Genomic DNA, 26,752 nt, shown 5'->3' with positions numbered 1-26,752 from the left:
CGTGCTAAAAATGGAATGTCAATGTGGCTGGTTTGTTGATAGTCAGGGAGCGGTGCGGGCGTTGTAACGGCACCTCGCTCCGGGGACTTTTTGGAGTGTCTACAGGGCGGAGGCCTGTGATAGTGACAAACTCACCCTTTCATATACACAACTCCATTTTATGGAGCTCGCACTGGGGGTAGTAACCCCAGCTTTGCATTTAGCTTTTCTCTGGTATATTTAGCATTGAATTTACCTAGAAATATGTGCTGAATGGATATTTCACCGGCTGACACAGGTCGGAGCCCAGAAAATACATATTGTTGAGTTTGTTATGTTTAAAGGCTTAAAAATGAGATTCCCTTCACAATGGCAATGATTACAAGGCTTTAAAGTTACAAGCGATATGAAGAATAAAGAACAACTCGACTCAGCAATTACAGTCACATGCTAAGATTTATTACAAGGTAAAGAAATGTCGTGGAACTGGGGCCTGCAGTGCTGGGAATAAAGCCTGTCACAACAAAACACACGTACACACACAATGGCAGACAAAGATGTACCCACAACAAACACCGTCCCGTCTAAATGAATGCATGAACAAAACTCACCTCTATACTGTATTAGTGAGATAAAATGAAATCTACGACTATTCTTCTGTGTGAATGGATGAATGGATGCACTGACAGATTTAGGAATTAGTTACACTTTGTGAATCACTAAATAGTAATAACTCTGGGCAGGGCTAGGAATTTAAGTGTGTGTCTTCCCATCACTTACCTCTATCAGCTAGAATTTGGCGCAAAACACTCTCCACGAAGCACTGTGGGAGGCTAATAAATATCTGAGCAAAGCTAAGACTGATTTCTCAAAGAAATACAAAATTCTTTCTTAGTTGAGCATACGGTTTAAAAGGCCAGCATTATTTGCACTAATTCTGAAAAGATGTTGTTAGGAATACCAACACATGCATGAATGCAGTAGAGAACCCCATGTGGTTCTCAGATTACGGTAAGTTTTACTTGAAAAAGAAAAATTATATAGAAAACACTCGTCACATGTGATAAGCCCTCACTGGCTTTTAGCCTGCTGAAATCTGGCTCGCTGGAAATATATTTCTTGCACTAGATAATGGAAAGACTACGCTCATTTATCCTTTGATTTTTTTTTTTAATTGTGCTGATCATAGCGCAGAGTCTAGATAGCCTACAACTTCACCTATCAATTGCTAAATAACATGCAACCCTCAGAACATGCAAGGGAATCACCCCACATAGACTAAATAACATGCAATCCTAGCTCACTGATTGGCGCAAAGTAGTCACCTATGATAATAATAGCGAGAAATATGAGAGCACAAACACGAGTTTAAAAAAAAATACTGCCATCATGTACAGTGTTTTAAAGCAGTTGTAAACATTAAGGTTACCAAACGTTAGCTTCTGCTATAATGAAATTACTTTAAAAGTTTCTTTTTCCAACGCCAAAGGATGGTGGGGGGGGGGAATTTTACTCTAATGTTTGATACCAAACATAGCCACACTTCAGCTGATGAAGGAAAGAACCTGGCAAAAGATCGCCATTGTTATGATCATTGATGGCTTTACAGTAACAAGTTTACATTACTTATAATTGGCAAATACAAGGACATTGTGGTGCTCTGTCAATATTTAATGAAATAAACAAAAGTAGAGGGTGTGAACAAGTATGCTACTGAGGCATAAATTAGACTCAGGGAACAATTAGCTTAATTTATTTACTTTAACACCAATTAGAACAATCAAGGGGACAAAATTTACAGCTGTATTATCTATATAGGCTGAGAAATGGTTCATGGGCCCTTCTTAGAGGGCTTGAGTCACTTGCACAGTGTTGGAACAGCATGACAGAGAAGAGATACCAAAACACACCCCTGCAAATGGAGAATTGCAGGAGTTAGGTGCATTAAGGTCATGCACAGTATGATAAAGGCTTTAAGCGGTCCTAAGTGACTGATAGACTAGGGATGAGATGGATATTCTTGGATAAAATTAGATAGGTCCAACAGCCTACAAGATGGCGGATGGGTTATAACACACTAATGAATCACAAATTCCTCTCAAGCATTACTTACGTTACTCTAGAGATTAGTCTGTGCCGAGGGGTGGGGAAGTTAAAAGGAAATTACGAGCTCAAGGTAAGTGTTGGAGGGTGGTAGTTAGAAGGCATTCAAGGAGGAGATAAGGGCTGAGGGATGGAGGTCGATGGATTCTGACACTCTTACCTGGTTTAATAAATTCTAGTTTATCAAGCCAGGTAAGAGTGAATTTATTAAACCTGGTTTAATAAATTCACTAAAAGCGCAGATTCAGACTCCCAGCTACAGGTTATCGGGAGATTGCTGTCCTCTCTGGGGTCCCTCTGCCCCTTGTGGTTTATAGCTTAGGCTTGATGCAGCGTCTTTGTCTCAGTATGGTTGACACGTGGGCATACAAAACACGTCTTTACAAGAGGACAGTCTGGTGGATAGTGAGAGTGACCCAGGTCGCTCCCAGGTCAGGTGCCCACTCCAATTTTGGTGAGGGCGCTGATTTGCCAGATAGAACCTGTCAAAAATTCAAAGACCTCGTAAGTACAAAGCATAAAGACAGGCGATAGGGGTGTGTGTGTGTATGTGTGTGTGTATGTATGTGTGTGCATGTGTGTGTGTGTGTGTGTGTGTGTGGGTCAGATATGGCTAGCCAGCAACTTTCTAAACTCATGTATGCAAATCAAAATGCCTGGATGCTGACTGAACCAGTGGTTCTTAGTTTAGATTAGAATATTAAATCGATTTTCGAGGCAGCAGCAGCAGCATGCATATTTATAACAGTAAATATATATGTTTAGATTTCAGTTTGAAGTGTATGTTTGCAAATGTATGTCTGTCCCCAAAACATTTTTATTATATACTAATTGAATCTCTTTCTCAGGCTTCAAGAACATCAAAAGAATGTGGTATCTGCAATGAAGTTTTTGATGAGGATCGACATTGTCCCAAGAACTTGCCATGTTCTCACTGTGTTTGTGTACAGTGTATTGATCAGCTTATTAAAACTGACCGGAAACTGTGTCCTTTTTGTCGTCACTCCTTTGTGGAGAGCTCTGCTCAAGCCTTTGGTACAAATTTAAGTGTGCTGGAACTGCTTAAATATGTGAGTGAGCTGGAAGCCAGTATTCATGGACGGCATCGCCGGGCAGACATAAACCCATATGTGAATTTACTGATAAACTGTCGATTAGAAAATCGAGAAATTAGTCGAAGTAAATGTTCAACGTTGTAAGGAGGCTATGGATCAAATAACAAAGGCCATAAATAACAATGAAGAACTGATAAATAAATTAAAATGTTCAAATGAGAAGTTAAGGAATAAAATATTGTCTGTATTGAAAGACATTGAGGATTCAGATAGTAAGCACATCGCTTACCTTACACATGAAAACGAAAGTTTGAAGAGGCAGTTCGATGCTCTGGTCCGCCAAGAAAGACAAGTACAGTTCATAGATTCAGAGCTTGAGAATTCTGAAGATTTTACAACATGCGGGAAATTCATAGATGAAGCCAAAGAAATTAATGCAACTTGCACCACATTTATGGAAGACCTAACAGAATTTCTCTACAAAAATAAGAGATCTCGACACAGCATAGGAAAGGTAAGCAAATGTTTTATTAAATAGATATTTAATAGATTTCGTGTATTTTTTTCATTTGAACCTTACTACAATGACAGTGCTATGTCAGTTTAGGTGATTTATTCTCCTTCACGGCTTCTCTTACTATATTAAGTCTTGATGCTTCAGAATTTTCCTCCTAGGACTACTGATAAGCATCCTAAGGCTTTAAGGGTTTTCAATACTACCATCTTAGTTTTCATTTACTTTAGTGCCCATTATACTTATAATAGGTTTAAACCTTTCAGAGACAGTCTGTTCTAGGAGCAGGAGCATGTCCTGAGGTTAAGGTACTCAATCTACAAGTTAGCTAATCAGTCAGTAAGCTTAAGCCAAAGTAAGTTTGCAAAGTAGGAATCCAGTTGCTCAGATGCATTTCGTAAGGATTAGAAAATTCCCTGAGCAATGAGATGACCGCCTATCTTGTTTCATTTAAGTTTCAAGAGCCATGAACTATTTATGTACTGTACACAGATACCTGAGATCAGTACCTTCCCTATGGGCTGTACTTGCTATATGTAAATTGTAAATTGTTTACTTTTAAAACTACAGTCCTATAATTCAGACATTACTGTACTTAAATATTCCAAGAAACAATCTGTTCAATTCGTCATTTATCTCTTTTAATTGTGCTAACATGAATATACATAAGGCTGATTGGAGGGGTGTGGAGCAATAGAGCTCTTTGCAACAGTTCTCAAGGGCTGTGGGTCATCAGCCTACTCCTCCAGTACTTTCCTTATCCTTAGAATTAGCAGTGTCACATATTGTCAGCTTAGTAGTTTGCCTTTGAATAAACATCCAGTCCAACCAATATGCAATTACTCAATTTACACTCCTGTTCCCATTGCACTGCTCGCCCAAGCCAGCTCACGACCCCAACAAACAAAAGAAAGACTTAGAAACCAACCAAAACAAACTGCAAACGAGAGCGCTCACAAACTTTCATCACTACCATCTTCTGTATGTCTTATAATGTCACAACAACGACCATTGCGCCATTCCAAACATAATAAGAGGACTTGCTTTACAAACACCCAATAAAATTAACAGTGTACGTTGTCTACATTTCTTAAATGTATGATGCCTACACCTACTTCACTAACCCATTTAATAAGAATAACAAAATAGTAATGATTAAATTTATAAAACTGACAGATAATCACACTTGTCTCCTACCTCCCCTCCAACCTCTTCTTATCCTAATCCCCTCTAATCTCCATGATTCTCCAATTCTTTACCCTCTATGTAATTTCTGATATTTTCCCCTGAAACTCCTACTTTAGTCAATACATCAGCTATTTGATGCTTTCCTTTTATCCATCTAACCTCCTTTATTTCTACTCGTGTACTTAATTTAATTGCAGTCATTAGTGTTTTACTGTCAATTTTAACCAATGCTTCTAATTTTCTCTCTCCTACTGTCTCTTCCCACAAATGTTTGAAGTTTAGCAATCCTTCTATGGACTCCCCCACACTCAGAGCTGCTGCTTCAGTGGTAGATTTCTGAGTCCAGCCCCGTGTCAGCCGGTGAAATTCCATACTAACACGAATTTCTAGGTATAAATTGCTAGATATACCAGAGAAAAAGAGCTTTCAGGAATGCTGGGGTTACTACCCCCAGATCGAGCGTCTTCCCTAAGGAAGACGTCGGTATAACCAAGGGTGAGTGAAAGGATCACAACCACAGAGCTACACTCGATAGATATCCCTATGTCAAAACCCCCGGAAGAGAGCGGTGAGCTGTTACAGCTCCCACACACAGGCATCCGCCAGACCGGCGACACCAGCGCCACCTACTTCATTCCATTCCATTTTCTAGCACGTGACTGTTCGCCCTCGGAATTTTTGTGCTTGTGCTTTTTTGGGTGTTTTCCTGCTTTTCGCCATGTCTTCTAGCAGTTTCACCATCTCTAAGTTAAGTACCATCCTATTGTGGGGTTTGTTCGATAAGTTTGGCTGCATCTGTCCTTATTTCACAATTATGAGATTGTTGTTATGACGCCACGGCGTCCCCCAGCCAGCCATGCCGACCGTGAGGCTGCCCCTTCAGTCTTTTCTGTCGGGGTTGTCTCTTTGTCGTTATATTACTTATCTGTTCCCCCGGATCTCTTCCTGGCGGTGTTTCCTGCGGTGGTTTTATTGGAGTTTTGTTTATTTTTTTATGAACCCCATAACGAGTCCCCCTATAGGGTTCCCGTCATACCCCGCTTAGGTCTCCCCTCCAGGATGAGTTCCTAGTTGGTCTTAGTTATTTACTATTATTATTATTATATTTTGGCGTTGGTGCTATATATATATGTATTTTGTTACCTCTTCGGGGTAGCGGCAGCTCTAGGTCTAGCCGCTCCTCCAAGGTAGGCTACGCACCTCGCATGAGCACATTATTCATAGAAATTATTCTTATGTATATTGTGTTATTGTGATGGTTTTTATATTATGTCGTGTGTGGGTTTTTCTCCCTTGCCTATCATGTTAGGCTCGTATTGCTTCCTTGTCCTCTCGCCCTCCTCATAGGTTAGGTGTGGAGCGGTTCATCAGGTTGAGGGAGTTTTGTTGCTGTTTCCTCCATGGCCGTTTTTGGGGTGGCAGAGTGAGCCCCTTTGTTCTCCCCCTTCTTTTCGAAGGAGTAGAGTTCATTGGGTGTGCCTCCTCTAGGCTATTCGCCTTTTTGCCCCCCTCCTTTTCGGTCCTGGTTGGTTCTCGGCACAGAATTTCTCTCCCTGTTATCCCTTCCTCCACCCTTCCCTTACTCCTTCCGTTAGCCTAGGCTAGGCCTAAGCTCGGGTATTCATCTAGGCTTTGCCTAGTCAGGAGTTGGGCGTTGAGTTCTTGGTCGCATCCCTTCCCTCAGGAGTAGGCTTGTCCTGCCAAGCTCATATTATGTTTCTTGGCGTGGCGTGTGCTTGCAGTCAAGCGGGTGAATCATTTTCCCTTGTCTCCTGTTTTCACTCTCGTAACCTACTCCTCTTCCCTACCCCACCACCCTCCCTCCCCCCCTCATCTCAGGCCAGCTCTTGCCCTTCTTGTGCGGGTGACGCTAGATGGCGTTTTCTCCGAGTTGGGGACTCCCTCTGGTGGAGAGATTCGCTCCCTCCCAGAACTAGTCCCCGGCAGCGCTGTGTTTGTTTTGATGTTTCGTTTACCACTCTCCAAGATCGAGCGGGTTTCGAACATTCTTTCCTTGATCTTAACCACTCTCCGTCAGGTTGCTTTGGTTGGGTTGTTGATGCCTGCTCCGGCTTATATTATACTTGGCCTTTCATGACGGGCACCTCACCCACCTTTGTTTCCCTGGCGGGGAGGTCCGAGAGAGGGGGAGTGAATGAGAGAGAGGGATACCTCTGGTCTCCTGAGTTGATTTTCTCATTTTACCATCACTTGTATATTATATATATTTATATTATCTGGCGGAGTGAGCTTTTCACTCCGCCACTTCATTCTATCTTATGTGTTTATTGAGTCGGTGCTCCACCCTGGGGTTCCGCCCGTCTTTTTGCTGGCAGCCCTTGTGGTGGGTCCCTGTTGTCTCAAACTTTCCGTTCCGCCGGAGTATTCCGGTGACTGGGAGTATCTTGCCTTCCACTCTGTTTTTCTCTCCACCGGAGCATTCCGGTAGTAAGCAGAAATACCCTGGCCTTCCAGCTTTAGGTTACTTAGAGTGGTAGGTTCATGTACTTTTTTACACTTACAGACTGTTCGTTGTGAGGAGCCGGGGTGCACCGCTTCTCTCCAGCAACCATATGGGCACGTGGTGTGCCGGACCCACGCTGGCTGTGCGGTCTGGTTGGATGACCTAATTGTTTGGCACCCCGACGGCTGTGAGGTTTGCTTCGCTCTGTGCACTGGCATCCAGGACGAGTCGGTAAGATATAGCTTCTCATTTATTATGTTCCTCATATCTGTGTAGTGCTTATATGGTTTTCGGGCTTACTTTCCGTTCAACCCTAATTGTCCGTTCTCTTACAGGCGGACGAGTCCTCCAAGAAGACTTCCCTTGAGTCTCTCCGCGCCTGGGTGGCTGGGTTCGGAAGAAACGTTCCGTCGGGGAAGCCTTATGTCCTCGACGCGAAGTTGCGGGACCTGCTTTACCCCGGCGCCCGGGTGGCTGCTGCGGTTCCGGAAGAATTGGCTAACCCTATTATACAGCAGATCCAGGATGCGACCCAGCCACCCCAAGAGGAGATCCTGTACGCGGAGGTGTCGGAGGATGTCACCGCATTAGACTTGGACCTGGAACCAATGAACACGGAGCCGGACCAGGTGGTAGGTAGCGAGGTAAGTGAGGTTGCGGGGGCCGGCCCCCTTTTTGACTCCCCATCTTCCTCTGTGTCTTCTTTTGCAGGTTTTGCCAAGTCTTCCACCTTAGGTGACAGGGCTCCATCAGCTGTCCCCAAGCTGAAGCTGAAGACTTCATGGAAGGCGAAGGGCTTTAAGTCCTCGTCTTCCAGGAAAGCATCGCCTTTCCCCCGTCGAAGGCTAAGGTCTCCGTACCTGTAGCCTCCGGGAGCAAACCTGGAACCTCTGGCAAAGGCGTGAGTAAGAGGGCATCAAAACCAAGCCCTCATCGCCAGCCTGCCTTTGATCCGGAGGCGTTTGCAAACTCGTTGTTCGAGAGGTTCTCGGCGGAGGTTGAGTCTAAGTTCACGAAAATCTCCGAGAAACTTACCAGCCATGATAACATACTGGCGGGAATGGCTCGCCCTGGCGGAGTCGAACCGCAGTATGCTATTCCTGACACGGCTGATCTCCCTCCTTTTGACGTCGGGAACCCTTGGCGTTTTGCCCTCCGTGCTATTCAGCACGAGGGTACTCTGACTGTTGAAGGTCTTGGCACGAGACGGTTAGAGGAACTTGAGTTCTTTCCTCCCGATCTCCTGCCCCCTTACCCAGGCTTCGTTAGGCTGACGGAAGAAGCCTGGGTACGCTCAGACAAGGTCCCTAGAGAGACAGTGATCTTCCCTAGGGACCAAGCTCAGTCGGCTCTCCTGCGCACTCTGACAGAGTGGCAGGCAGATAACACGAAACTTACACCTTTCAAGGGCAACTATACCATGTTCACCCTGGGTGATAAGTTGCCGACTCCTTGCCTAAACAAAGTGGCTCTGGCTACGGCTCGGCGTGCTTTGGCGGCAACCCCTTGCCTCAACTAAGGGAGACAGACTCCACATCCCTGGTATTCCCAGGGGTGAGGAGTTCTGGATTGACGCCCGTCCACTTTTACTGTGGGAAAGCTGGACGCTTACTGTGCATCAACCCAATTCAGCGAGCAGCTTCCTAAGCTTCCGGAAGCCCTGCTGAAGTCTGAATTTGAGGCCTGGACTAGGCTGGCCCGGTCCTTGAACTCCGTCTGCCTCACAGAAGCGACTGCCGTCTCCTGTGCAGACGAGCCCTTCTTTCAGGTCCTGGCTAAATCCCTGTTAGCAGGGTTTCAGACAGACCTCTTTGATTTCATGATGGCTACGACTGGAGTGCAGAAAGTTCATCTTTGCCGAAGCCACCATACGTCATGAGCCTAACAAGCTCATGAAGAGCTCCATCTGGGGCCCTAACCTCTTCCCAGAAGAAGAGGTAGCTAGTGTGCTCAGGGAGGCTACTAGAGCTAACCAGAGTCTTCGCTCTCGCTGGGGTATCTCAGCTTATAAGCGTAAGACCCCAGAATCTGGCGGCCCCCAGAGGGTGGTAAGCAGTTCAGGAGACACAAGAGGCCTCATCATCAGACGGTAGTTCAAGCTGTCCCGGTCTCAGCAGTTGAACAGCCCTCCACCTCGAAAGCTCATCCCCAATAATACGTGCTGGTCCAACCAGCCCATTCCCTTGCTGCACCCTCATACGTTGCCTCACCAGCGTACAACCCTACCTATGAAGGCCGTGGGTTCTTTCACGGCCTTAATAGGAGTGCAAGGGGGGGAAGAGGTCGGGTCCCTTACAGAGGCAAGCCCAACACCGCCCCAAGAGGTAAACCTGGACGTGGTAGAGGAAACAAACCCGCTTCCTCCCACTGAGAACAGTCAGGTAGGTGGTCGCCTTTACTGGTTCAGAGACCAGTGGTCCTTCAGCCCTTGGGCACACAGCATTGTGTCCAAAGGTCTAGGATGGAGCTGGACCAAAGACCCCCCTCCTCTGATCAGGTTTTACCAGCCACCCTCAAGAGTCCTACAGGACTACGTGGCGGAATTGCTCAACAAGCGAGCAATAAAGAAAGTAAGGCACCTCAAGTTTCAAGGCAGGTTGTTCACTGTTCCCAAGAAAGACTCCGATCAGCAAAGAGTGATCCTGGATCTGTCGCATCTAAATCATTACATAAAATGCAACAAATTTCGCATGCTTACGGTAGCACAGGTACGGACTCTACTTCCGCGTGGAGCCGTCACCACCTCTATCGATATTTCAGACGCTTACTATCACGTCCCGGTTGCGCGGAGCTTCTCTCCATTCCTGGGTTTCAGACTCGGGAATCAAGCCTACTCCTTCAGGGTCATGCCTTTCGGTCTAAATATTGCACCCAGGATATTTACAAAACTGGCGGACACGGTAATTCAGCAACTCCGGTCCCGAGGGATATCCCTAGCAGCGTACCTAGACGATTGGATAATTTGGGCTCCAACAGTTCTAGAATGCCGGAAGGCCACGGCCACGGTCATCAACTTCCTGGAGTCGTTAGGTTTTCAACTGAACAGAGAGAAGTCCGCCTGACTCCGGAGTCCCGGTTTCAGTGGCTGGGTCTCCAGTGGGATCTGTCCTCGCACACGTTATCCCTCCCGCCTCCCAAGCGGAAGGAGATAGCTTCCCTTACCAGGAAATTCCTGAAAGACAAAGCAGCATCCCGCCGGGCCCAAGAAAGAATCCTCGGTTCCCTTCAATTTGCCTCAGTGACGGACCTGCTCTTAAAAGCAAAATTAAGACATAAACAGAGTGTGGCGGAGTCGAGCCAATGTCAGGCTCAGAGACAAGGTCTCCTCCATTCCCCGGATTTTAAAGGCGAGACTGAGGCCTTGGTCCACAGTCAGCGGCCTGTCCAAAACAGTTCTGCTTCAGTTTCCCCCTCCGGCGCTGGTAGTTCACACGGACGCCTCATTAAGCGGCTGGGAGGGTATTCGCCAAAACAAAAGTACAAGGAACGTGGTCTACAATGTTTCAACGGTTCCATATAAACACCTTGGAAGCTATGGCGGTATTTCTAACCTTAAAGAAAATCCGCCCCCCAGCCGGATTCATATCAGGCTGGTGTTGGACAGCGCCGTGGTAGTTCATTGCATCAACAGGGGCGGCTCCAAATCAGGTCGAGTGAACCAGGTTATGGTAGCTATTTTCTCCCTGGCGAACAAGCACAGCTGGCATCTGTCAGCCACCCACCTAGCGGGGGTGCGGAACGTGGTGGCGGATTCCTTGTCCAGGACCACTCCGTTGGAGACGGAGTGGTCTCTGGACGGAGAGTCATTCAATTGGATTTGCCGCCGGGTTCCGGGTCTCCAAGTGGATCTGTTCGCGACAGAGAGCAACTTAAAGCTTCCCTGTTATGTGGCTCTGAACCTGGATCCTCAGGCGTATGCCACGGACGCAATGACCATAGACTGGAACAATTGGGAGAAGATTTATCTATTTCCCCCAATAAATTTGCTGTTGAAAGTACTGCACAAACTCAGGTCATTCAAAGGTCAACCAGCCCTGGTAGCCCCGTACTGGCCGAAGAGCAATTGGTTCCCTCTTCTTCAGGAACTTGGGTTGCGGAGTCTTCGGATTCCCAATCCCAAACTGACCCAAACAGTACAAACCAAGACTGTGTCAGCTTCCTCAAGAATTCAGAATGCCCTAGTTTTATGGACTTTATAAAGTTCGCAGCTCAAAAGGGAGCAAACATTGACCCCGTTAACACTCTGTTTTAGAATCAGACAAGAGAGATTCTACTCTCAGACAATATGACTCAGCAGTTAAGAAATTGGCCTCCTTTTTGAAGACATCTGAAGCCCAAACCATGACTACTAACCTAGCAGTTACCTTCTTTAGATCATTGTTTGAAAAGGCCTTGCCCCGGCCACTATTACCACAGCTAAGTCAGCCCTGAAGAAGGTATTCTTATATGGTTTTAAAATTGACCTTACAGATTCTTACTTTTCATCTATTCCTAGAGCATGCGCTCGTCTGAGACCCGTATCACGCCCACATTCTGTTATGTGGTTCCTCAATGATGTGCTTAAGTTAGCATCCGAGATTGACAACTCTCAATGCACTTATTTGGATCTGTTAAGGAAAACTTTATTTCTGATTAGCTTGGCTTCAGGTGCCAGAATTTCAGAGCTGTCGGCTCTCTCTAGAGGTGATGATTTTGTTAGTTTCCTCCCGTCCGGAGAAGCCCTCCTTTCTCCTGATCATAAATTTTTAGCCAAAAATGAGGACCCTCAAGACAGGTGGTCTCCTTGGAAGGTGGTGCCCCTTCCACAGGACCAGTCCTTATGCCCAGTCTATACCTTAAAGTCTTACCTTTTAAGAACTCCACAGTGTAAGTCGGGTCCTCTTTTTATCAGGGAGAAAGGTGGAACTCTATCGTTAAATGCAATAAGGCAACAAATTCTGTATTTCATTAAACAAGCTAACCCGGATTCAGTTCCTAAGGTTCATGATATTCGCGCAGTAGCTACTTCCACTAATTACTTTCATAATATGGATTTTTCAGAACTTAACCAAATATACGGGTTGGAAATCACCTCTAGTGTTTAAACGCCATTATTTAAAATCACTCGAAGCCCTGAAATTTTCTACAGTGGCTGTGGGGAGTGTCATTTCCCCACCTTAATTACCCATTACCCTTTATCCTTTCCCCTACCCCCGCCCGCCTGCCTCATTTACTTCTCTGCCTGCCCTTCTGGATGATCATGCCTCACTGCCTTGCTCCTCATATTGATATTATTATTGTCTTTTATTATATTTTGGGAACTGTATTTTGACATGCTGTGATTTTGGATTTTCTTAGGGGTACTGGGCTGTTTTTCTTTTGCTCCATGTACCCCATATATTTTCTCATGTTGTAGATGTCTCTCTTATGTTTAGTTATAAGTTCATATTTACTCCTTAATCTTAAGTATTTTTGAATGTATTTTGCCTTATAGTCTTAAGTATTTTTGATGTATTTTACCTGCCATGTTGTTTGGTGTATTGACTTTCTACTCTATTTTTAAGGTCGTATTACTGTATTTTCGTATTAATATTCATTTTTTCATGTGAGAGATATCCTCATTAAATCCATTTCCATAGCTTGTGTTTTTCTTCAGATTACCTTGTTTCCTTGTAGTTTGCAGTCTTGGCATGATTCTCTATCACTATTTCACCGGCTGACACGGGGCTGGACTCAGAAAAGGGATTTTGACAAAGGAAAAATCTATTTCTGAGAAAGCCCCGTGTCACCTGTGTGACCCTCCCAAGTGGCTTCCGCTCCCCCCCTACTTGCACATGCCAAGCCTGGGGATGGTGCTAGCCTGGAATGAAGTAGGTGGCGCTGGTGTCGCGGTCTGGCGGACGCCTGTGTGTGGGAGCTGTAACAGCTCACCGCTCTCTTCCGGGGGTTTTGACATAGGGATATCTATCGAGTGTAGCTCTGTGGTTGTGATCCTTTCACTCACCCTTGGTTATACCGACGTCTTCCTTAGGGAAGACGCTTGATCTGGGGTAGTAACCCCAGCATTCCTGAAAGCTCTTTTTCTCTGGTATATCTAGCAATTTATACCTAGAAATTCGTGTTAGTATGGAATTTCACCGGGTGACACGGGGCCTTCCTCAGAAATAGATTTTTCCTTTGTCAAAATCCCTTTTTGCTACTCTTCTTGATTTCCTGGATATCCACCATATGGGACATCTCCCCTTGCCATCTGTCAAGGGTATCACATAACCCAACTGTGTATGACCATCTTTGATATTCCCAAATGAAGCATCCTGCATAGGCTTCCCAATAAATATTTTCTTCTAACTCACTTATCACTTCTACCAGTATGTTCTTAGCTTTTCTCACTGTTTTAATCTGCTTTTTCTTATCTTGAGTCGTTCCTTCTTTAAAAGCTTTACTTAGTTCTCTAACATCGTATGATATTTCTGGCATGGTATGTACCGATACCCAGTTCACTGTCCTACCACTGATCTATACTCGGTTTACTCCTTTTGTCCTAACACTCTATTACCTGTAAATCTTCTAGTTTCTGGTTCTCTTATAGAATACCTCATCTCCCACATCCACTACTACAACATTAAATATTTTACTCCAAGAAAATCCCACTACTGATGTAGCGGGATTTCTTTTGTCTTTTCCGTACCTCACAACTTGCAATCAAGTCTGTTAGTAATTTTTCAATTTCTCCCTTTTCTTTTGCTCTCAAACCATCACTCCACTGTGCTTCTTCCGCTAGCTTCCATATTTTATCTCCATGACCAAATTATAGATGTAACTTCATAATTGCACCTTTATTTCCTTTAGACTCTTTTCTCTCCATCCCTCCAGTAACACTTCTTCTTTTACCTTCCTCCTCAGAATTGGTATTCTTAGGTGACCCTGTTTATCTTCTCTTAACTTCACCTCCATTTCCCCCTGTTTATTTTCTGTTAACCCCCATTTCCTCCTGTTTATCTTCTCTTAACTTCACCTCCATTTCCCCCTGTTTATCTTCTCTTAACTTTACCTCCATTTCCTCCTGTTTATCTTCCCTTAACTTCACCTCCATTTCCCCTAAGAATTGTATTTAACCACAATCCTCTTTTAATTTATAGTCATGCTCATTTTACTCATGGTTTTCTTACCAATTAATCACGGTACATCACCTTGCAGAATTTCTGTCTTTATAAATAAAACTTTCTGTTTCTCAATATCACTGGTATTTCCATTACTCCTTTCGACTTGTATGATGACTCCCTGAAATTGAATACTGTATCAGACTCTTTCTTCATATCACTCATTCTCTTTAACTCTTTCTGATTCAATCCCACGATAATGCGTGCTGGTCACAGTTCCCCACAAACTGTCGATTTACATCCTTTGTCTAAAATCGCATCAACCTCTTCCCAAGATTCTTCATCTATTTTACTAACTTCTATTTAAACTTTTTCCTTTTTTATCCCTCATCTTTTCCCTAGATTCTCTTTCTATTTTAAAATAATTTTTCACTTTACTGTAATTTTCCATTAGAGTATCTTTTAGATATACTTCATCTAGTTTAGACAATATCTTTGAACCCTCTTTATCCTTATTACATTTGTGAGGTTCGAGAGAAATGTCAAAAGAGAGATTGATTCTTTATTATTCTCGACAGGTATGTAAAACAAAAAGCGGATGGAAAGGTAGCAGGCGACCCGAGGCCCCCACTGTGTCCATACAGAATTTGTGTTTCTGACAAGCATAAAAATATGTACAATATTCGTTACGTGTCATATAAAAGGTAGATAAACATATCAGTGGAAAGGCCGTACAATAATGCATAAGCTGAGGTACATAAAGAATCTGAAATAAAGACAGGTAATATACATGGCGTGATTAATGTACATCTGAAGGGAGGAACGTAAGAAAGGAGAGGCGAATTGTTGCCCTTACAAATATCCCCCCCCCTCCCCCCCCAAGACAATAATTAGAGGAGCAATTATTGGATGAAATAACATTAATCACGGGGGCACTGGGGCAGTTGGAGTGGGCATAGACTTTCCCAGCAGGGGAGGCGTTGCCATTTGCTTTTGGTGCTGAGACCCAGCAGGACCCAGGGTAGCTGTTCCTTCCACCTGTCGTAGGTGCAGCGTGCCACGAGAGCTGCTTTAAGAGAGCGGTGCTCCCTCTCGACCATGCCGTTCACTGCGGGGTTGTATGCTGTTGTGCTGTTAAGTTGTACCCATTAGGTGTGCCAAGGAGACCCAGAGCTCTGACAGGAAGGCAGGGCCCCTGTCCATAGTGATGCTGTCTGGCACTCCGAAGCAGCTTATCCAACTGGAGAGGAGGGCCTCTGCACATGATGTCGTTGGTGCTTCATCCATGGGGGTTGCTTTGGGCCAGAGAGTGGGGTGGTCTATGACCGTCACAGGGTATCTGGCTCCCCCCGACTGTTGAAGGTGCCCGACGATGTCGATGTGGATGTGGCCGAACTGCTGACGAGGCTGGGGAAAATCGCCGATCCCAGACTCTGTGTGACAGTATGTTTGGCCCGTCTGGCACAGGATCCAGCTCCTTTCCCACTGGCAGACGTCCTTGTTGATGCCGTGCCAGATGAACTTGTCAGTCACGAGGCACGCTGTTGTGGGCCCTGATGGATGGGAGAGACCGTGGACTATGTCGAACACTTGCTTTCTCCTCGAGGCAGGCACCAGGGGGCATGGGGGGCCTGTGCTGGTGTCGCAGAGGAGAGTTGTGTCCAAGTTTGCTAAAGGCATGGCTTTCCATTTGAGAGCCGTCAATGTCGTCCTGTAGTCTGCCGTCTCTGGGTCCGCTGCTTGTTCTCTCACGAGGTCTTCGTAGTCGATGCTGAGGTGAAGGGAAGTGATTTCTACTCTTGACAGGTTTTTCTTGCCAGGAACGTAGTTGATGGTGCAACCGAATTTGGAGATGGCGGTCAGGTGCCGCTATTGCCTTGCAGACCATGCATTCCCCTGCTTTGCAAATGCGTGAACCAAGGGTTTGTGGTCTGTTAGGATTGTGAATTCAGTTCCTTCCAGCAGGTACTTGAAGTGCCTCACAGCCTGGTAGATAGCCAGCAGCTCTTGTTCTCAGGAACACAGGTGCCTGATGGACACCATCTTGGGAGATCTGCCTTTCTGCATCTGTTACGTCGACGACGTCCTCATTTTCTCCAGGTCCCATGTCCGCGCCATCATGAAACACCTGCAGGACAGCAGATTAGTTGTCAGGTTCAACAAGTGCATTTTGGGAAAGAAAAAGTAGACTTCCTCGGCCACAAGATTTTCCCAGCAGGAGTGCACCCCACGGCCTCTAAAGTAAAAGCTATAGAAAATTTCCCGGAACCACAAAACATCAAGGCCCTTCAGGAGTTTCTCGGGAAGATAAACCACTACCAGCGCTTCATCCCAGATATCGCCCACATCATGTACCCCCTGACGTCAATCCTGAAGAGGAAACCAAAAACACTAACTTGGGAAGCTCCGCAGCAGCAGGCATTCATTCAAACGAAAAGGGCCCTCTCCAGTGCCACCACCTTAACTCACCACAACCCTGCCACTGCTCTCAGGTTGACAACGGATGCCAGCAACATCGCCTGCGGTGCAGTACCCGAGCAGCTGGTGAACGGCACACCCCAGCCCATGGCCTTCTTCAGCCACAAGTTTTCGCCAGCTGAGACCCTCTACAGCGCCTTCGACAGAGAGCTGCTCTCCTTTCTTGTGCTTCTTCCCTCAGATGTACATTAATCACATCACGTATATTACTTGTCTTTATTTCAGATGCTTTATGTACCTCATCTTATGCATCATTGTATGGCCTTTCCGCCGATATGTATATCTACCTTTTATATGCCATGTAACAAATGTATGTATTTTTATGCTTGTCAGAAAGCACAAATTCTGTATGGACGCAGCGGGGAGCCTCGGGTCACCCGCTACCCTTCCGTCCGTTTTTTGTTAGGTCTATTGTCCTTTTCCTCCCATTCTCGTTGCGGCCTGGGAGTGTTGTCAACCCCCTCAGCTGGTCCCATGCTTCCCTGGGTGATGCATCTCTGAGGGGCTGGGATAACAGGTCGAATGCGCACTGCGCTCTCTCGGACACAGGTATGTTGTAAGGATTCAGCAGTTTGTTTTTTAAGTCCGTGTATGACTTTGTCCGGTTGTGTGTCCAGCCAGGGGGAGATTCTGTTGAATACTTCTTCCGGGAGAGCCGTCATGACTATGTCTGATTTGGTAGCAGCATCTGAGATGCATGCCATGCAAAAGTGTGTGTCTGCGGGCTGGAACCATGATGCAGTGTTTTGCTGTGAGAACGGGGGAAGTTTGACTATGTCTGGCTTTGTTGGTGAGAGAGGTGTACAGACGATGGTTGCGGGTTCGCATTGAGTTTCTGCTTCTGACATCTTTACTTCTCACGCACCAAAATGCGGGAAAATGCACCATATTGAATCCGTAAATGGTGCTGATTTGTGTGAGAGGTCGAACGAAGTGCCAAAACGTGCCCTTTTGGGTGCGCCGTGTTTAGTCCGTTAATGGCATGGTTTCTGCCAGGGAAGGTGCTATCAGAGGCCTAAACTTTGTGCCATAGTTAGTCTGCTAAAGGCTTTCTGATAGTAGGGTGTGGCTGTCGTTAGTCAGTTAATGGCTGGGCCAAAACCACACTACCTGTCCCTGACCCGGGGTCACCAATGTGAGGTTCAAGAGAAATGTCAAAAGAGAGACTGATTCTTTATTTTTCTCGACAGGTGTTTATAAAATGAAAAGCGGGCGGAAAGGTAGCAGGCGACCTGAGGCCCCGCGCTGCGTCCATACAGAATTTGTGTTGTCTGACCAGCATAAAAATACGTACAATATTCATTGCGTGGCATATTAAGGTAGATATACATATTGGTAGAAAGGCCATACAATGATGCATAAGATGAAGTACACAAAGAATCTGAAATAAAGACAGGTAATATACATGACGTGATTAATGTACATCTGAAGGGAGAAACTCAAGAAAGGAGAGGCGTTTTGTCGCCCTTACACGTTCTTCCCTATCTATCGCTTCTGTCACTTCTAAAGCTTTTCATTTTAAACTCATTCTTATCTCTATCCCCGAAAATTTCACTTCTCCACACACCACAAGTCAATCTTCGGCTTATCCTCTCCATCCTTTATATTCACCCTGTATCCTTTTAAATCAAGGACATTCTCTTCTCTGCTTCCATTCTACCCCCACGTGCTTACTGTCAAATCCGTTCATTTCTGACTAACCACGCTCTGCTACCACTTGAATAAACACCCAGCTTGACCAGTATGCAACAATTACACAATTTACACGTGTTCCTGTTGCACTGCTCTCCCAAGCCAGCTCACGACCCAAACAAACAAAAAGACTTACGAACCGACCAAAACAAGACGCAAATGAGAGCACTCACAACTTTTCGTTACCACCACTAGCTCCTGACTAAAACAATCGCCATTTTCCTCACCAACGTCTTCCGTACATCTTATGACGTCACAGCAACAACCGTTGCACCATTCCAAACATAATTAACACCGTACTTTGTTTACATTTCTTAAATTTATAATACCTACACCTACTTCAATAACCCATTTAATGAAAATAACAAAATGATGATGATAATTAAATTTATAAAACTAATAGATTATCAGCCATTGCAGGTACGTGTGGACAGAGCTACTAATAGATACTAGTAGCCTAGGCTAAGCTAGTCTCTGGTCAGTTGCCCCATTCTTAAAGACCAAATGGTACTTGCAGATTTCCAAATTTGTAGGGCTATCACCCAACTTGGGAATTTGTAGGGATAGCTGTCAATTGTAGTTACACTTTTTTTGCGATTGTTTAATATTAGAGCAATGTGTTCATTTGGTTGTGTAAATTGGTTATTGCATGTGGTGCTTACATCGAGGTTTAAATACTTTTATGTATGTGGAAATTGAGTAATGTAGTGTTACACTGACCCATCTGTCTGTTTCAGTCAATGTCAGTCATTATGACAAAATTGGAAGCACTGAGTTGATTCTGCATAGAAGGGCAGAGTGGCAACTTTAAATGAAAAATATTAATGTTTAATATAACAGATTTTGAGGGAGACAATGAGGTGGTGAATTTTCCCTTCTATTCCTTAACTTGATGATTTGAAATTTTTTTTCCCTTTCTGACGAAAACTGATATGATGCAGGCTCATGTACCCTAAGCATATGCAGTATATTCGTGTATCTTTGTACCGTAGTATGCTTTTGTTAATACCTGTACAGCTCTTCTTTAAATGAAGGTTATGAGCCATTCAGTAGCCTTGTACATTTTGCCTGTTGCAGTTGATTTTTATATCTAAAAAAGAACTGTCACTAATATATTTTTTATGTCGGGGAATGAACATACAAAATGCACAAAGCAGGCAGTGGAAAAACTGAAGCGTGATCTTGTATCCATAGAAGATATTCTGAATTCAAGAGCCATTGAAGAAAATGAAGAAATCGACCTCTCTCCTGGTATGGTTGCAATGGCTGGTGAAGAGGATGTTCCTAAGATATTAACAGTAAGTTTTGTTTTCTTCTTACATTGACATTGATATTGCAAAGTAGTAGAACCAGACTATTCTTGTAGAGCTATCTTCATTAAGTGTCTCTCAGGGTATGCTGGTTAATTTCCTCACGTAATGTTGCCATGTATCCATGGAATCTTCTAAGTTCTAGCTGTTATCAAGTCCAAGGCCTGTGAGTCAATAGGCACTTCCGACTATTGTGTCATTGAGATGGATGTATGTCAGTCAGTATGTACACTCGGCAAGAAAAGTGAAGATACAGTTTTCTTTAGATTTCGTTCATTGAATTTTAATTTTTTTCTTACAGAAAACACATAATCATGGTAAATTTACTCTAGAATATGAAAATACAATGCAAATTATATCATATAAGTTAAATCTGCAAAACAAAAACGTTCAGATACTTAAAAACACCATGCATGTCCGAAGTAATCAGAATTTCTCAGATGACTTCGTTCATAGAGATCTAAAAGATAGTGTGTGGATATCTCGGTGTAGTACTGTTTATCAGAACGGCAATATTTACTCGTTTTCGGTGATGAACAGGCTCATTATTGCATCATCATACGAGGTAATGATAATTTCTTTAATTTTTACAGATTCATATTTGTATTTAACGGTGTTAAAGGTCAGCTGGAATTAATGGCAGTAAATGTTGTAACAGCTAGGGCAGGTTGACCCAATCTATTTAAATCCGCATGAGCGTTCTCTATGATGTGCGGAGTACCGTGATAACTTCAGCAGCAAAACACAAGTAACTGGATGTTTCTTAACGTTGCCATAGTCTCTCTCTCTCTCTCTCTCTCTCTCTCTCTCTCTCTCTCTCTCTCTCTCTCTCTTTCCATTGCTAAAACACTGTACAAATATAGTATCGCTCAATCTCTAAAAAAAAAAAAAATAATGGAATGAGTAGCTCTACATGTAGGCCTAGGCTTACACAACAGCAACTCTCTCTCTCTCTCTCTCTCTCTCTCTCTCTCTCTCTCTCTCTCTCTCTCTCTCTCTCTCTCTCTCTCTCTCTCTCTCTTGCTAAAACATATATACAAATATAGTATCGCTCAATCTCTAAAAGAAAAAAATATTGAAATGAGTAGCTCTACATAAAGGCCTAGGCTTACACAACAACATTCTCTCTCTCTCTCTCTCTCTCTCTCTCTCTCTCTCTCTCTCTCTCTCTCTCTCTCTCTCTCTCTCACCATAACATTGCATTCGTTCCTTTATTGTTCCCCAAGTCTTTTGTTGGACATAGCTCAAATTTAACTCTTGATTTCATTATGGAAGATCGCGTTTCCGATTATGCAAGCACTCCATTCATTGTGGTGTCATAAATTCATATGTGCAAGATTACTTCATAGGTTATGTGGAAAAATGTTTATTTTGCTCAGAAATGTCGCTGCAAATTACAACTTGAACGAATACTGTAAAGCTTACTACTGCATTTAAGTATCAATGATTTCAGAACTGTAGAATGTGATTGAAAGTTATAGGAGGTCAAGCAAAAAAACAAACACAATAAGACTGAAGCTCCTCCCCTTTCTAAAGTTGCCAGATGTCTCATTATTTAGCAATATATGTCCGAAGATTTAAAAAAACTGTATCCTCACTTTTCTTGCCAAGTGTACCTAATTCCCCCATTGGAAAAATAGTCTGGGTGAAATCTAGACCGAACTGGGATCCCATTATTAAAACTTATCAGCCACTTAATACTTCAGATGCTACATCAGATCCAGATCCCAAGAAGTTAAATGAAATACTGATGGCTATTTGTTCCTGCACAAATACAAACCTTCGTTCTTTACATAGGACTTAGCTTGCGAACGTGAGCTGGAACAGTCATTTAACTTTCAGACAAGGTTGCTAACTATCAACAGGTAGGTGGAAGCCCTGCCCACTTTTCGGTCTGCTCTGTACTTTGCTTCTGGCTGCCTGCATGGTATTCATCCTATTTGAATCATCATTGCCTACTATGTCAGGGTCGTCTTCTTCATTAATGGGATACATACAAATACTGAATGTATGATCTAGTTCATTGTCTGTCTCACCTAATTCTTCAGCATGTGCTCCTATGCTTACACTATCCTTCCTCTTTCTACCTTTTTCTTTCTTCTTCCTAGTCTGTCTACTAAAACTAATTGTTTCTCTTCTAGCAAACTATTCTCTGGCTTACTCATATCGTCTTATACTCTTTCTTGCCTGCATTCATTCACACTTTCAACCATTGACACTGAGGGTTCATCCCAATGGACCCCCTTCATATTCTGTTTCCCTGACATTACTCTCTGTTTGCTCCATTCACACCTCGATTCATCCTTGACTTCCGACACACTCCTGCTGCATGACCTCCTATCCTGCACATTGCACACTTAGTCCCAGGCATATCACACATCTGGGCAAAATAACCTGTCTACCACAATATCCACATACACCTACTTCCCTTTGCGATTCACAGTTTCTTGCTACATATCCTACTTTCTACATTTAAAACACCTGAATGTCTCCACCTCTTTGCATTCCCTCACTTGATGACCTACCTTGCCACACAAAATAGGGTTCCAATGTCCACCTACATTCGCCTATTTGATGCCCTTCTCTTCCACTCCTATTACATTTAGCCTCTGTCACTACTCTCTTCTTAATGTCAGCAACATTTCCTTTGCCTATTCCTACTCCCTCTTACATTTTGCCCAAAAGTCTCACTTCTACTTCTATCCTGCTTTGTTCTACTATTGGTTCTCCCGTTACTTCTAGCATTCCTATAACCCACCTTACTTCTAACATTCCTATAATCCATGTTTCTCACCATCATGCTACTCTTCCTACATTGCATATTACTTCTCATATATATATCCCTACAATCCCAATTCATTCCATAATTATTTAGCCCGCTTACAAAATCATTCCTAGCCTCCAAAGAATAGTCTACCACTGCATTTTGGTACGACCCACACTCATTCCCATCTTGCAATCCATGCACTCTCCCCACATATGCTTGCTTCTCATTCCTACTGTCTTCAAACTTACAATCCTCCACTAACTCTTGACTCATCATTCCACTTCAATCATTCATTCTTCCACCTCATCGTTTCCTTCCACTTTGCATTTATAAGCTCTGCTATGCCACTGGTAATGGTAGCCAGAAACTTCTTCATCAACATCTTATTGTCATTAATATCAGATCTTTCCTAGATAGTGACCCCGAAGGGTTTTTGGGGGTTGTTATCTAGGACTGATATTTCTTGGGGTCATTATCTTTATGGTATTTACAGTCTTTTGTTTATGTTTTTCTGATAATCCCCAATGGGCTTGAACTAAACATGCCACAAAGGTGGATACATACCGGGTTAAAACCCTTGGGGTCACTATCTAGGAAAGATCCTTAATATCTTCATCCCCATGCTTTTTTCTGACTAAAGTTTCAATTTGATGATTATACATTGACACACACCCATTCTTTCCTATCTGTACATTCTCAAACTCATTCTTCCACTTATACTTTATTCCCTCTTTCACTCTTCTCACCTAAGTAATAATTCTCTCTTTCACAACTTCATGCCTCCACCTTCTCCTACAGTAATGATTGTTTGATAAATGTCGAACAGTCTGTATAACAGAAATTCACCCAGTCCTTGAAACCATGACACTTATTATCCCAAACTTCTCCATGGTGTATCTTTCATACTCCTCAAAAAAAGTCATTTATATCCCTTTTGCTTGATATGTAGTACTTTCCTATCTTGGATACTTCCCTGAGTACTGTGCTCTTAAGCACCTCTTACACTCCCTCATCACTGGGATTTCCTATCTCTCCATCTTTTCCCTCACTCACTTCTGACACACAGCCATCCGTACTCGACTGGGTATATAGTGAGTCCCTACTCTTTTACATCTTGTATACTATGTCTGTCCTTTTCTTGGCCTTACTTTGCTTTACACTTTTCCTGTGTTGATCTTTTGCACCCTTATCCTATCATACAATCTTTTTCTTATCTTCATCCTCCTCCTGGTCTGGGGTCGATTCTGTCTGTCGCATTCCTGCCACCTCTTGCATTTCCTCACCCTTACTAATTCCAGATCCTAATTTCACATTAAACATCCTTTCTATCTACTCTTCTAATTTCTCTTCCCCTCTTCCTCTCTGATGCCTTCACCTGTTCCTTAACTAATTTCTCATATTTCCTTCATGCTCATTTGCATCTCATTCTTCTGCCTTAATTGCTCATTTTCTGCTTTCGACTTTCTTAAGGCCTCCTTTAGCTGCTCCACCTCTCTCTGTAATCCCTTCATTTTCTTTATCGTAGCTTACCTTACAACAAATTCACAAATTTTCCCATTTGTCTACACTACTTTCACTACAACTTTCTTTGTATATTTTACCAGCAACCTTTTCCCACTACTGTACTTTGCTACTCTCCTCCCACACAAAACTGCTAAATCCTATCACTCTCTCTCCTCTCAATACATTTGCCCTGTGTTGGGTGCCAAATATGTTGTGGTTTTTTCTTGTGGTTTTTCTCATAGGAACAGTGTTAAGCTAATTGAGAGGTTTAGGGCAAGAGCAGTGGTTTGTTTCAGCAATCTTAGGGGGTAAATAATATGATCACTACTTAACCTAGATTTATTTGCTCCTAAGTGTCTCTACAAAATTTTACAGTCAGCAGAGGTTAACTTGGAATTCCTGTAGACAGTACATCACTGAACCAATCCCTGCCTAACCAATAACTAACCTACATTTTCAATATTCATTCTCCTATTGAGTCAATGATTGATTGATTAATTGTGGGTTATCTGGCATTACAAGTACCAGGGTCACTGAATGTGATCTTTTCACTTTTATAGTATGTTATAAAAATTAAAAATAAAATTCTGCTAAACAGAACTACATATAAATTTGATTAAAAAGAACAAACAAAAAAGAAAACTAAAATAAATAAACAAATAAATATATAAAATTCTGCTAAAAAGAATTATTAACAAATTTGATCCGATAAAAACAGTATAACTTAAGAAAAAAATATATATATACTAAGACAGCACATCTGTCAAATATGTTTGAGAAGACCAGCTTCTTTGATAAAAGAGATAACATTATTAATACATATACTTTCTCCCAACAGTTTTGCCATGCTATAATTACCACCTGCTTCACTGCTATATGATAAAAAACGATTCCTAAGTTCCACTAGACTGGGACACTCAATCAGCAAATGCCTAACAGTCAGTGGAACCAAGCAATCGTCACAGGAGGGCTCATTCTCCCCATTCATCACATAGCCGTGAGTTAAACGTGTATGGCCAATACGTAATCTACACAATACAACCTCCCACTTCCCTGGCATTAGGTCATATTTCCAAGGGTGTGTCTGACTAGTGATTTCTTTCATTTTATTGGGGCCTAATCTGTCCCACTGAAGTGCCCATAATTGTTGGATGGATTTCCATATTATATGGAATGCATCACGATATGGAACAGGGCATTTTCTGGATATAAAAGTTTGTGCTGCTAATTTGGCTAGCTGGTCTGCCTTTTCATTTCCCGATATGTTCACATGGGCAGGAACCCAACAAAATGAAACAATGCTTCCTCTATAATGGTGTAAGAAGATCCACTGCAAGATCTTCAACACTAAGGGATGATCAGTATTGAAGACTTCCAGGGACTGTAAGGCACTTTTAGAGTCACAAAATATTGTGTAGCTAGACACTGGGAGTGTTGCAATATGTTCCAGTGCTACTAAGATGCCATACAGCTCAGCTGTAAAGTTTGAGGCAACTGAAGGAAGTGCACCTCTTCGGTTAAAAGATTCACTGAAAACTCCCTAACCAATGCCAGCATTAGATTTGGAACCATCGGTAAATATAAATCTTGTATCTATATGCTCTGAAGCATGCTCGAAAAATATTGCCCTCATTTCCTCATCAGATTTATCCCTCTTTGCTCCACTGAAGTACCTGCAGAATTTCACAGCAGGTAACTTCCAGACAGTAGTGGGATACACAAAAGGAAGTACGGGAATTTTTCTAATATTTGTATCCTCTAAAATCTTTTTAATTCTATAGCTAAAAGGAATAGGATACCTTGGATGATTTTCATAAAAACCATTACAAATATTTCTGTTTGCCACAGCAAATGCCAGAGATTTGGGAAGTCTTTGCACTCTAAACCATATCGAAGTAATGATGACTGGCGATAGAGTTCAAGGGGTTTTCTCCTGCATCAACTAGCAAACTAGATATTGGTGATGAACGAAAAGCTCTTGTGGCTATACGAATACCTAAATGATGAACAGAATCTAAAATTTTGAAGTTAGATGAAGAGGCTGAAGAATATACTTCACAACCGTATGACAGCTTTGATAAGATTAAGGTTTTATGAAGCTCTAGTATAAGATTTCTACTAGCTCCCCAACTGGTGTGAGACAGCACCTTCAAGATGTGTAGAGCTTCTAGGCACTTTGCTTTGATATGTTTGATATGGGGGACCCAGGTCATTCTGCTGTCAAAAACTAGGCCTAAGAAGCGCCCTTGTTCTACACATGAGATTCTATGGCCATACAAATAGAGGTCTGGATCAGGATGTAACCCCCTAATGCGCAGAAGTGGACAGCAGTAGTCTTGCTTACAGAGATTTTAAAACCCTGTTTGTCAGCCCAACTTGCTATTTTATTTATCGTTAATTGTAACTTTCTTTCGGCCACAGTCATCTGGGTGGCAGCAAAAGATATTGACAGGTCATCCACAAATAACGTCTTTAAGACCTCTTTTGGAATAACAGATGTAACACTGTTTATGGCCAGAGCAAAAAGTGTTACACCGAGAACACTGCCCTGGGGAACACCTTCTCCTTGGCACCTTTTCTCTGATAAAATACTGCCAACTTTAACTTTAAAATACCTACG

At 43.2% G+C, this 26,752-nt stretch overlaps 1 protein-coding gene across 1 annotated transcript in view; it reads left to right on the top strand.

Annotated features, from left to right (window-relative positions):
- Positions 1-26,752, top strand: part of LOC136828449 (uncharacterized) — a 259,461-nt gene that overhangs the window by 76,222 nt on the left and 156,487 nt on the right. Inside the window, 3 exon segments of the mRNA XM_067086519.1 lie at positions 2,931-3,278; positions 3,280-3,651; positions 19,710-19,850. Coding sequence (XP_066942620.1) covers positions 2,931-3,278; positions 3,280-3,651; positions 19,710-19,850 — 861 coding nt within the window.

The sequence above is a fragment of the Macrobrachium rosenbergii genome, chromosome 42 (genome assembly GCF_040412425.1).
Source record: "Macrobrachium rosenbergii isolate ZJJX-2024 chromosome 42, ASM4041242v1, whole genome shotgun sequence".
Classification (NCBI taxonomy): domain Eukaryota; kingdom Metazoa; phylum Arthropoda; class Malacostraca; order Decapoda; family Palaemonidae; genus Macrobrachium; species Macrobrachium rosenbergii.
This window is presented reverse-complemented; position numbering and strand designations above follow the sequence as displayed.